The sequence below is a fragment of the Thunnus thynnus genome, chromosome 22 (genome assembly GCF_963924715.1).
Source record: "Thunnus thynnus chromosome 22, fThuThy2.1, whole genome shotgun sequence".
In the NCBI taxonomy this organism is placed as follows: domain Eukaryota; kingdom Metazoa; phylum Chordata; class Actinopteri; order Scombriformes; family Scombridae; genus Thunnus; species Thunnus thynnus.
Window position 1 is genome coordinate 1,552,300 of NC_089538.1, and position 12,583 is coordinate 1,564,882.

The 12,583-nt window shown below is 41.7% G+C and overlaps 1 protein-coding gene across 4 annotated transcripts in view; it reads left to right on the plus strand.

Annotated features, from left to right (window-relative positions):
• The window catches only part of peli3 (pellino E3 ubiquitin protein ligase family member 3), a 44,546-nt gene extending 34,486 nt beyond the window's left edge, over positions 1 to 10,060 (plus strand). For all 4 annotated transcript variants that reach the window (XM_067580967.1, XM_067580969.1, XM_067580968.1 and 1 more), the window contains exons 5-7: positions 3,048 to 3,272; positions 7,122 to 7,310; positions 9,205 to 10,060. In XM_067580967.1, the coding sequence (XP_067437068.1) occupies positions 3,048 to 3,272; positions 7,122 to 7,310; positions 9,205 to 9,804 (1,014 nt within the window). In that variant the 3' untranslated portion in view covers positions 9,805 to 10,060. The remainder of the gene's footprint in view (positions 1 to 3,047; positions 3,273 to 7,121; positions 7,311 to 9,204) is intronic.
• The last annotated feature ends 2,523 nt before the right edge of the window (positions 10,061 to 12,583 follow it).

Sequence of the window (12,583 nt, forward strand, 5' to 3'; positions counted from 1 at the left end):
AGGACTCTGGCTGGATGTTAAGGCTCATAGGCATGCTGCAGAATAAATTTGGGACAATAAACATCTAAAGTACCTAAAACCTTTGCACAGTACTGTATATAATGGCTGATCAGAGCCTTCTTGAAACAAAGGGATAACACAAAGACAAACACAAATCGCTAAAGTACAATTACAACAAAATAGGACTATTTGTCAAGCAGTTGTAATATTTCAAGAATTAACCACAAGAAAAGTGGTTTTGGGGGCTGCATCTTTTGTTCATGCCTGACAACCTGTCCCTCCAGCAGCAGCACCCTCAGCACTGGTAACTCAACCACCTTAAGACAGGCATAAATTAGATGTCTTGCAAATTTTAATATTTAGACAAACAGCGATTGAACCTCTCAGCCCTGTAGAGTCAGTGAGAAGAATACGGCATTTGCCTCTCAGTGAGTGCAGAAGTCATTTGTTTGCAAATTTGTCAGGCTTCTCCAGACTGCAGCGTCATGAGAGAGCAGTGGAATAAGCAAGAGGAAGCACAAGAAAGAGAGTATCAGCCAGAGAGAGGGACGACAAAAGACTGAGGAGATAAAATATACAAGAGGAGATGAGTCAGACCTGTCTGCTCTCAGCAGCTCACAGTAGTTTTCCAACCACCTTCTCTCATCGTCACGCAGATCCATACAAAGCTGTGACTCCTGCAGACAGATCTACAGGGCTCTGCTCCAAACTATCCATGACTGTCTACCTCACCTCCCCGTGTCTACTGTGTTAAAGGCTCACTCCTTCCACATGCTTACTCCGCTACCTCTAGTGGTATCTAGCCATGCAGATCATTTTGGTTTTATGTGTCCAGGTTTTGAGATATCCATCTCTGAGTTTTCTGTCTCCACCATAATTCAATTCAACAACTCTTTCTAGAAACAGATAATCCACAGAACACACTGTCAGCAGTTTTAATGGGGATTCTTCTTTAGGTAGAGGGTAAAAGAAAGGATGCTCTTTAGTACCAATCAAAGAATCAATTAATTGACTGTGCTGTTCTATGTTTTCATATTACATGTCAAAGTCTGTTTTCCTTCCCTTAAACTGAACCCAACCTTGCCCTAACCACAATCAGTTATCTCTATAAATAATAAACATACTAAACATAGAACCTCACCCTAGCCCCATGTGGGACTGTTCCACTCACCATGTGGGAGACGATCCTGGAATGTTCCATAGAAAAGTTCCGAGAAGTAGAAGTGTGCCAGATGTACACTTGCCAAACCAACCAGTTAGTCTTCATCATTTAAGACTTTTCTCTTGTAAAACCAAAAGACACTGTTTGAAAACACTTCTCACCTTTGTGTTGCCTGTCCAAGTAAGTTTTTGAGTGCAGCGTCTTCTTTGCCTTATTCGAGTGTGCCAAGTCGTAAGGTGCTCAATACTGCCCCCTGAACCTGCAGGGCGGAAAACACCCAGCAGTACTGGTGAGAACTAGTGAGAGTAGTGGGTGTTTTTCCAACCACAAGAGGAAACGATGAGCCCATTCCATTTGAAAACAAAGATGAAATTTATACTTTATCAGAAGTATTTTCAAACAGTATGTTTTGGTTTTTCAAGAGAAAAAAAGAGGACTAACTGGTTGGTTCGGCAAATGTACATCTGGTTTTCCCTGTGGGAAAACTGCCCAAAAGCCCAAAAGTATTTTTACTTTCACAATCAAATAAAAAGTGGCCCAATTAGATAGAAAACCGCTCTGACAGCACTGTGACAATGACACTTGCAGGCACCAGTAATGGTAAAAATCGAATGATTTGGTCAGCAACGATGAGTCAATGACGATGAGTCAGTGACGATGAGTCAGAAAGTGTTAAAGGTTTGTTCATACATGTACTAAACACTTCTAGAAAGCAGCTCCAGGGCAAAATTATTACAGCAAGTCCACATCAAGCCAGGTAAATTTGTAAATATTTATCTATTTCAGCCTTCTGCCCAGACTGAAACAGCATTTTCTTGCCCAAAAACACATCTTTTCCAAATTGGCCTCCAGTCTGTGTAAATCTTAAAACGCTGGCTTGGTGATTCAGTGTGTACGGGGAAAACTGAGCTTTTGCTAAACAATGACATAAGCCGCCCAGAGAGGGTCAGTGTTGTGTGCCAGCGAAGTTAAGGAGACAACCTTTAGTTGCCTCTAACATTCTGTGTGATTTATCACGTCCATATGGCCAAACACACAGCAGAGCTGTTGTTATCAACCTGGATTTATGTTGATTTTGTCAGATTTCGTCACCATAATAAAATAATGATTTTATCACCACAGAGCAGCAGCTTGGGAATGACTGCTGGTTAACATGTAGAGTTTAAATCAGAGTATTTCATACTCTGTTATCTGACAACAGAAACAGAAAAATATGTAAATGAGAACTATATTATATTGTTATTATAACTATATTGAGACTTTGGCTGCATTGAAACACAGCATAAGTGATCACAGAGAGCAGTAACCAGCTGTCTGCAGCTTTCCAGTCACAGTCAGCTGTGTGGCAGAAAAATTAAGACAATTTTCTGTTTTATTATCTTTTCTGTAATCTATTCACCAGATGTTGGCTGTGATGCAGTTTTGTTGTTTGCTGAACTGAAAAGAGAATGAAGAAGAGATTCAGCTGTTTAATGTGTCCTCAGAAACAAAACAAAAAATGTTTTTAAAATTTAGATGGCTTAATGTGTGATCAATGTGTGTAATAACAAATGTAATGTAGACATAGTCTCAGAGACAGATATCTCAAAACCTGTGCATGAAGAGATAACACTAGAGGGAAATACTGTTATTTCTGTTGTAATTTGGGTGAACCACCCCTTTAAGTGTGACCTGATGGAACATTCCACACTGTTGATGTATCTACCAGAGGATTCTTCAAAGGCAGACTACGTGATTGGAACTCTTGGCTGATTCTCTGACATACTGTGCTACATCTCATTATACAAAAACCTTTCTATCCACACATCCCTGACATGATATGATTGATTGTACTTGTGTACTGTTTCTTTTTTATGATATCAGCCTTCTCTCTTGGTTGTCTCAGATTGGCCGGTCCACAGAGAGCATGATCGACTTCGTGGTGACGGACACAGCGGGCAGCAGCAGTGGTCAGGGCGGGGGTGCGGCGGGGGAAGGTGGCGGTGGAGGCCAGTCGGCCCAGAGTACCATCTCCCGCTACGCCTGCCGCATCATGTGTGAGCGCAGTGCTCCCTACACCGCCCGCATCTACGCTGCTGGCTTCGACTCCTCCAAGAACATCTTCCTGGGGGTGAGTGTTCTCTCCTGTGGGCGCCTCCAGACTACTCCTGGTAAACTACCCAGGGACTGGTAACCATAGCAACTATAGCACAGCAGGGACATGGTTAGGCCACCCACGGGTGACATCATAGCTGTGAGGATGGGTGTCGGTGCATGTGACCTGGCTTGAGGGAGCAATGTTCTCCGTGTGTGTGTGTGTGTGCATAATGGAAGTGCTCTGGTCCTTATGTGCTGCCTCTGGTTGTATCTTCCTGTCTGGTTACATACATACTCTGAGATCATGTACATATGATAACATGTAATATGTCAGCATGTGTTTAAACACTGTATATATGCTGTGTTATAGATTAAATGGACTTTGGTGCTTTAAATGTGGGTCCTTGGCCATATTCCTATCATTAATAATATGAATTTAGTCACCAAGTTAACACAGTGTCATCACTACAACAAAGTCTGACGGGTTAAGAAACACGATCAGTCACCTGATATACATGAACCACAATTTTCTACAGACAAATGACTAAGAAATTACTAATTTACCACACATTTCTTGTTCTTTCAGACCTCTTTTAGTGATGTCACTGTGTTCCCAGATGTTGGTAATAAACTCATGAGTACAATGTTATCATAAGTGATAGAAATGATGGCCAAAACTACAAAAATAAGATCCAAGTTCTAGTAACCCAGAAGTAGCCTTTAATAGAGAGGAGCACACTGCCTGTGTTCATTACAGCCACACAGTCATGCACCATCCGGCCAGCTTAGCAGTCCTCATCTGGACACACTGTGTCTCACTGTATCTCCACATCACTGGTTATGGCTGTTTGGAGCTTTGCCCAGCGTCACAGAGTTTAGCTAACAGCAGCTACAAGCTAAAAAACAAAAAATATTACACATGTACAAATACATATACATGTTTAAAGCATTGAAATGATACTTAGTAACATGTTGCCCTTCTGTGTAACCTTAACATGTTACTGTCAAGGTAACCCTAACCCTATCTACCCATTGCAATACTGAGAAGACTCTTCTTTGTTAATAAAAAACATGTTTGTTTCAATTTAAAGGTGCAGTGTGTAGAATTTAGTGGTATCTTGCAGAACAGACCTGGCAGAAATGGAATTTAATATTCATAAGTATGTTTTAATTAGTGTATAATCACCTGAAAATAAGAATAATTGTGTTTTTCGTTACCTTAGAATGAGCCCTTTCTATCTACATAGAGAGCGGGTCCCCTTCCACAGAGCCAGCCATGTTGTACCGCCATATTTCTACAGTAGCCCAGAATGGACAAACCAAACACTGGCTCTAGAGAGGGCCTATTGCGTCTTTCGCGAGTTGCACAGCCACCGTAGGTTCTCCTACACGCTTGGAAGGGGGGGGGGGGGGGAGTTGCAATCTACAATCTCACCACTAGATGCCACTAAATCCTGCACACTGGTACTTTAAGTAATTAGATATAATAAAAGTACATATATTTTATGATGTGAAAGCTTAAAAACCAGAGCAGAAGCTTCTGGAATGGGACAGACTAAACATGACATCTAGGTGCACAAAGCCATGCAAACCAATAATAGCCCTTTCTCATGACAGCATGACTTCATCCCATGCAAGATTCATCAAGACCCCCGACAACTAGGCCAGCAGTCAGAGAGATAACGTCAGCAACCAGTGCTCAGCACACACACACACACACACACACTCACATTCACACACATGCACACACACCACTGAGGCTTGTATAACTCCCCCAGCCATCAAGACTACATTTCTACTCATATATAGAACAAATTTTGTCCTTTTATTAAAAGTCAGGACTGAATCAGGCTCTGTGGTTCACCTCTGAACTGCATGAAGGATGTGATGCAGATTAGATGTTTGAGATATATGTTTGTGGAATTGATAAATAATTCATGATTGTGTATGGGAAGACCTTGACCTGAATTGTTTTTAATGAGACATTTGGTCTGATTCCACACAATTATTCATGAATATTTCAATTTAATAAAAACGTATGCATTTCCAAGTGAAGCATTACACATCCTCATAGATATTTAAAGCCTTTATGTATAGAACTTTAATGTGATTTATGTTTTTGTTGAAGTAGCAAATGAGACAATCCTAGTGGAATTTGCTATAGTCTGTGTGTTGCATCTGTCTTCCCGGGTTGAATGGGTGGGGGGTAGCAGCGTACCCTGCAACAGTGCAGTCTTTGATACTAGCATTGGGGGGCGCCAAAGTCAAAGAGCTTTAAGTATTTAGGTAAGCTTACCTATATTTTTTAGCAGAAGTGTTAAGTTTGCCCGATTTGCTAACATGCGATCTGAAAAGCTACGGTTCTTTGGCCTCACCCACTGACACTTAAATGCTTATTCCAGATTATTATATACAATTATGAAACTTGAACTGGACCACTGCATTTGCAGGAATATTTTAATCCTTTTTTTTTTTTTTTTAATTCATTCATTAAGTAGTTTGATATTTTCACTCTCAACAATGTGATGTCAAGTTCATGTCTTGTCCCTTCCTCATGCAGACACATAGGAGATGTGATCATATACAACAAAACAAAGGATTAAATACTAATTTAACATGCCAGAATTAAATCCCCCAATGCTACTTTCAGTACTGTGTTTAGTACCACTCGGCCAGACATGACAATACACTTAATGTCATTCTTGCAAGTCACTGTTTAATTCAGCTCTATACGCAGCAAGCAACAAATAATTGCAACATGCAATAGCACAACGTGCTGTCATCATAAAAATAAATAAGCTACAGTATATACCTACTTGTCAGACTAAGAAATCAGTCTGCTTTGATGATGGACTTCTGTCTTCTTTTTCTGCTTTCCTGTGGAGGGGTCATCAGTGGCGTGTCGCCCCTCTTTTACCCACATCTCTGCAAATCTGCGAGCAGGGAAGGTCTATTTACTGCGTCATCACGTAGCCTAGACGCCGTGTCATCTCTATTGTCATACAAGCGCTAACAATGAAAGTCCATTTCTGTTTGCACTAATGTCTGTTCTCAGGTTGCAGCACATTTTTTAGATTTTTTTTTTAATAGGCTATTTTTATTTTAGATATTTTATATGGTCTATGAGTGAAGCAGCATAAATCACTGCGGGGGATAAAGTTTTGTTCCCACTGAGGATAAAAATAGTTCAGCAGATGCAGGGATATATAGACCAGAGGGTGGAAATCCCCACCATCCCCCCCAGCAAATCTCTCCCTGTGGATATTAATATGAAGTACAATATTACTAATGCCAATCGATGTAACAGCTGAAACTATAAAAATAAACCTTCGGAAACAATATTGGATGGATAATCTAAGCACAAAGGTCCACTTACTAACATCAGAGCTTTCAATCGCATCTCACGGTCTTCATTCAGCCAACCCGAGTTGCAATGAACAGGAACTATCCTTTAACTTACCAGTGAAAATATTTGTTCCTCTAAATAAATGTTTCCAGAGCTAAATGTTTATCCTGCATTTTACACTGTCTTGGCCCTTCAAAAGCTTTTAGCTACATACACCAGAAATTTGCTGTTTCATTCCATGAGAGCTAATTTGTGTTCATAATACATCCTTTCTTTCTCTCAGGGAATTTATTCTTAGGTGTGGGTGCATCTCTGTGCATTAGTCAGTACAGTAGTCATTCTGTACTGAGCTAAATATAGCAGCAGAGAAAAGCAACGTTGGCTGTTTTTCTAGCCAGCCACCTCTAACATCCACCTCCACTAGCATCCCTTTGTGCCTCCCCATCATTCTCATAACCTTTACGTCTGCCTGCTCTGTGTGTGTGTGTGTGTGTGTGTGTGTATGTGTATGTGTGTGTGTGGGGGGGGTTCTCTCAGGAACGAGCTGCCAAATGGAGGACGTCGGATGGCTTGATGGACGGCCTGACTACCAATGGGGTGCTGGTGATGCATCCGGCGGGGGAGTTTGTGTCTGAGCCAGCTCCAGGCGTCTGGAGGGAAATCTCAGTTTGTGGCAACGTCTTCGCCCTGAGGGAGACCCGCTCAGCCCAGCAGAGGGGGAAATTGGTAAGATGAAGGGGGATGTTGGGAAAATGAGTCCTAAATTCACTTCACAAGGGTTGAAGTTACTGACCTTGATTTGACCCAAGAACATGAAACTGCAGGGTTTTCTGTCGAAACTGGATCATTATAGCAACACAGTAAGAAGATGAAGTGTATGAACAAAGAACTGTGTTACATCAGTATGAGGTCATGCAGAACATGCTCAGGATAAAAGAAGATTTGAAGTTCAATGCTTTATTGTTATTTCAACATAGTTTGTTCCAGATTCAAGAACTCCACAATCATGTTTAACTAGCTGAACCTTAAATATAACAGTTTGTCTGTTTCGTGTCTTGACCTGAGGTGTTGCCAACCACCAAGTTACTGTCTGGATGCTGCGTCATACCTTCCAGTAAATGGAAACATTTGGTAGGTGTCTTCAAAAGACAAATTGTTGCTGAGCTTTCTTCTTAAGTATTGTAGGAAATAGTTACTCCCAGGAATTTGTAAGTCACTATCTGTTGAATGTCCTGACCATTTATAACCAGTGGTAAACGGTCACTGTCACTCTTGCGGTCCATCACTACTTCCTATGTTTTGGAAACGTTTAGCTTGAGTTGTTGGCTTGACACCAGTCCACCAGGGAGGACCTTACACCTGTATGGCGCTTCAGCAATCAAAGCCACTACTGTGCTATCATCCGCAAACAAGCAACATAACAGACTGTACATTACAAACATACTATTCTTGATTGACTGATTTGTAGATATTTGATGCCTACATGGTGATAATAATGGTATTTTAAGAATATGTCAACTGTCAGAACTAGAGCTCAATGAGCATAGTGCCATCATGTGGTGGCCCTGAGGGGGAATACTAGAAGATTCCCTTGTTTATAGTCAGTGATGGAGGAAGTATTCAAATCCTTTACTTAAGGACCAACACAGCAATGTAAAAATACTCTATTACAAGTAAAAGTCTTGCATGAAAAATCTTACAACAGCAAAAGTATATAAGTATTATGAGCTTGATATAGTTCAAGTATTGCAGTAAAAGTAGTGGTTTGGTCCCTCTGACTGATATATTATTATATATGACATCATTAGATTATTAATACTGAAGCATCAGTGTTAGATTAGCATGTTACTGTTGCAGCTGCTGGAGGTGGAGCTAGTTTCAACTACTTTATATACAGTTAGCTAGTTAAGTCCAGTGGTTCCCAACCTAGGGGTTGGGCCCCTCCAAAGGGTCAGCAGATAAATCTGAGGGGTCGTGAGATGATTAATGGGAGAGGAAAGAAGAAAAAACAAAGTTCTGATACACAAATCTGTTTTCAGTTTTTGGACTTTTTCTCTAATCTTTGATTTTTGTGAAATATTGGATCATTTGAACATTTATTGAAATGAAAGCATGTGAGAAGTTTAGAGGGAAAAATCACTGTTTGGTGGAGCTGTTAACAACTCATAGACATGTGAAATGTGACCCCGACTACACACTGCTTTTTGTAAGACGTCAAAAGCCAAAAAGTTTGGAAACCACTGGTTTCATCTTTAACAATGTGTTGTATTTTAAAAGCTTGTTATATTATCCATTGTGTCAAATCTTCATCTGAAAAGTAACTAAAGCTGTCAAATAAATGTAGTGGAGTAGAAGTATAAAGTAGCATCAAATGGAAATATCCAAGTAAAGTATTCAAGTACCTCAAAATTGTACTTAAGCACAGTACTTGAGTAAATGTACTTTCCACCACTGTTTATAGTGTATCAGTACAATGCAAACAGTAACCCTATTTCCACCAGTATGCCCTGTAACAAATCACCAGTTCCTCTTTGATAATGACAGCCCAGTCATGACAACTGATCTACCTTTCTTTCTTCTCTCTCCATACTCCTTTTCCTCCTTCTGTTCTCCTCTTTAGGTGGAAAATGAGTCAAACACCCTACAGGACGGTTCTCTGATTGATCTGTGTGGGGCCACCCTGCTCTGGCGGACCCCGGCAGGACTGCGTCACACCCCCACCCTCAAACAGCTGGAGTCCCTTCGCCAGGAGCTGAATGCCGCCCGGCCCCAGTGTCCTGTGGGCTTCAACACCCTGGCCTTCCCTAGCCTGGCCCAGCGCGAGATCGTCGACAAGAAGCAACCCTGGGTTTATGTCAACTGCGGGCATGTACACGGCTACCATAACTGGGGCTACCGCAAGGAGAAGGGCCCTGCTGGCCCCGGGGGCACAGCACCCGCCAGCACCGGGGAGAGGGAGTGCCCCATGTGTCGGCGAGTGGGCCCCTATGTGCCGCTGTGGTTGGGCTGTGAGGGAGGATTGTACCTGGACGCGGGGCCGCCCACTCACGCTTTCTGCCCCTGCGGCCACGTATGCTCAGAAAAGACAGTGGTGGGGTGGAGCCAGATCCCGTTACCCCACGGCACCCATGCCTTCCACGCTGCCTGCCCCTTCTGTGGTACTTGGTTGACAGGGGAGCAGGGCCACATCAAACTCATCTTCCAGGGCCCCGTCGACTGAAGCCCAGACCTGGGAAGCACTCAGAGGAAAGTGATGGTGGATTGGACAGAGGTGGACCTACTGAGTAAAGACTGTGAGACTGTGTACAAGAATTTGAACACTCAAGTGTGGGTTGAAAGAGGGAGCACTGATGCCAAGTACAGGAAAAGGACTGTTGACATGATGAACAGAAAGTGACATGCAATAGTAGATGCCAAGGTTTCAAATGGAATATGAGGTGTATGGAAAAGTTGTAAATAAATTGTGTTGAAATGAACACGTGTTTGGTGAGTGTTTGTTCATTACTTCAAAGGACAGTCGCAATTTATTACAACTTGTGTTTTATTTTTGTAGTTTTGTCCATCATTTCTATCAGTATTAAGAACATTGTACTCACCAAGTTGTTTGCTCAGATCTGTGAACATGGTGACATTACCCAAAAGAAGTCAAACAGGCCAACAAATATAAGCAGTGAAATGATCAGACATGTTAACAAACCCCCAGATCAGCCAAACTCAGTTAGAAATATGACCAAAAACTGTTGAATGTAAACCTCCATCACAGTTTAAGTGGTGATTACAACTCTGCAAAGATACACGTCAATGTCTCTCCAGATCCTGGTCAAGAAAGGTATAACCTTGCGGCCCTGTGCATCAAACAAGCTGATTGCCTGATCCAGTCTTTTTGAGTGCACTCACTTAGGACACTAAGTGACCCTAACCCTAACCCTAACCATGTAAATAAGACCCCAAGTTATAATGAATCTGAATTATCCTTAATTCTAGTACTGAGGCCGCTTTGCATGTGTTTCCATCAATTGCACCTTTTCATGTAGCTGGACTAATATTAAGTCCTCTCCATATGAGCAGCCTTTCCTCTGTAGGTGCAGCCAGCGTGCAGACTACATCATGGTAAGCTGCAGACTCCACAGAGTGTCTCTAAGCCTTACTCCCAGTTTGCAGCGCCCCCATTTGCTAAAAATAACTCAAGGTCACTAGCAGCCCCATGCCTCACCACCATGACAGATAGAGAGAGAGAGAGAGAGAACAACAGGGCAGCTTTGTCATCAGAGCTGCACATCACCTGTTCAACACCTGAGTAAATATTAAACAAATATTGGATAAGCTTTCAATTTGTCCAGATGCAAGAACTCCACAAGCTGCACTTATGCATGTATCTTAAATATTACAGTAAGATGTGGGTAAAGATGGCATTTTGGAGTAGGCATAAGCAGATATTGCTTGCATATCACTGCTGAAACCGTCTTACTGCAGACTGGATGCAGAGGGCAGCTGCAATCCCACCACAAGCTGCTGCAGGGTTTTTATATCAGTGCCAGAAACAGAGCCTGAACATCTCTGCCTGCACAACAACTGGCAATGTCAAGTATCTTTTCATTTGCCTTTCCAACATATCCGTTTGACACAGTGATATATTAGAGCTGCCTGCACCTACAGATGATCTGCATGGTGTGTGTGTGTGTGTGTGGTTATTTAAAGGTCCACAGGGAGAGGCAGAGGTACAAATCAAGGGCGTCCGCCATGTGGATGACAGGCAGCAGAGGAGATCTACAGTATGTGAGCCAGAGTAATGGATGCTGGGGAGGGACTCCCTTCCTGTGGTGGCTCCAGTAGAGTGCAACAGTGCACTCCTATGGAGAGAATGTACTGTAGGTGAGTGTAAAAACTCCCTTCTCTGAGAATAATAATTATTGAAGTCCATCCATTCACCATTTTGGTCCAGACCAAGATATGCCAACAACTACTGGTCGGGGCCCGTTTCTCTAGAATTGCAACATGCAATCTGAGATTTGCAACACAACATAACTTCTCACATTGATTTTAAATACGCAGTCCATACATGATCATGCAAGAGCCCTGAAGGACCCAGAAAAGTATCAAGCGATAATCATTTGTGAAACACGATGTTGCCACCATTTGTGATCTGCATGTGTTCACAAATTGTTTTTATGAAATATGTCCCAGGTTGACATGAAGTCTGATATGCATGCTTATGGTCCCTAGAATAAAAATCCTAAATGTTCTGGCAACATGGGACATCACAGTTGTCATGTGTAGGGCTGCAACTAATGATTGTTTTATTATTGATTAATTTGTTGATTATTGTCTTGCTTAATTGATTAGTTTGGGTCCATGCCTTCTTTTGTTCCAACCAGCAGTCCACAACCCAAAAGTATTCAAATCAAGTCCATTTTTATTTGTATAGCCCAATATCACAAATCAGAGTTGCCTCAGGGGGCTTTACAGCAATACAGAATGTAGACCCTCAATATGAATAAGGAAAAACTCCCTAAAAAATCTCTTTAACAGGGGAAAAATATTCAATTTATTATATAAAACACTAAATAAACCAGAAAATATTCACATTTGAGATGCTGGAATCAGAGAATTTGAACTTTTTTCTTAAAAAAAATCAATTATCAAAATAGTTGGCAATTCATTTAATAGTTGGCAACTAATCCATAAACTGACTAATCATTGCAGCTCTAGTCATGTGCATTCATGCAGCCTAGCAGCATCCGTTCCTGTGTCTTTTTTAATGCCACCACAGGGTGTCGCTAAAATCTTCACATCCCTCAGATCGGTTTCAAAAACAAGGATTTCAATGATCTCATGGTGTCACACTTGTACATCCGTCCAGCCATTTTGATTTCTTATGTTCCACATATTGATCAGAGGAATACAGTGTGTCCAAATGAGGTTTTATCAAAAGCCTTTTTACAGTTTCCCATAGATGCACCACCAGTAACCGAGCCAGTAACACAGAGAGCTTTCAGTAT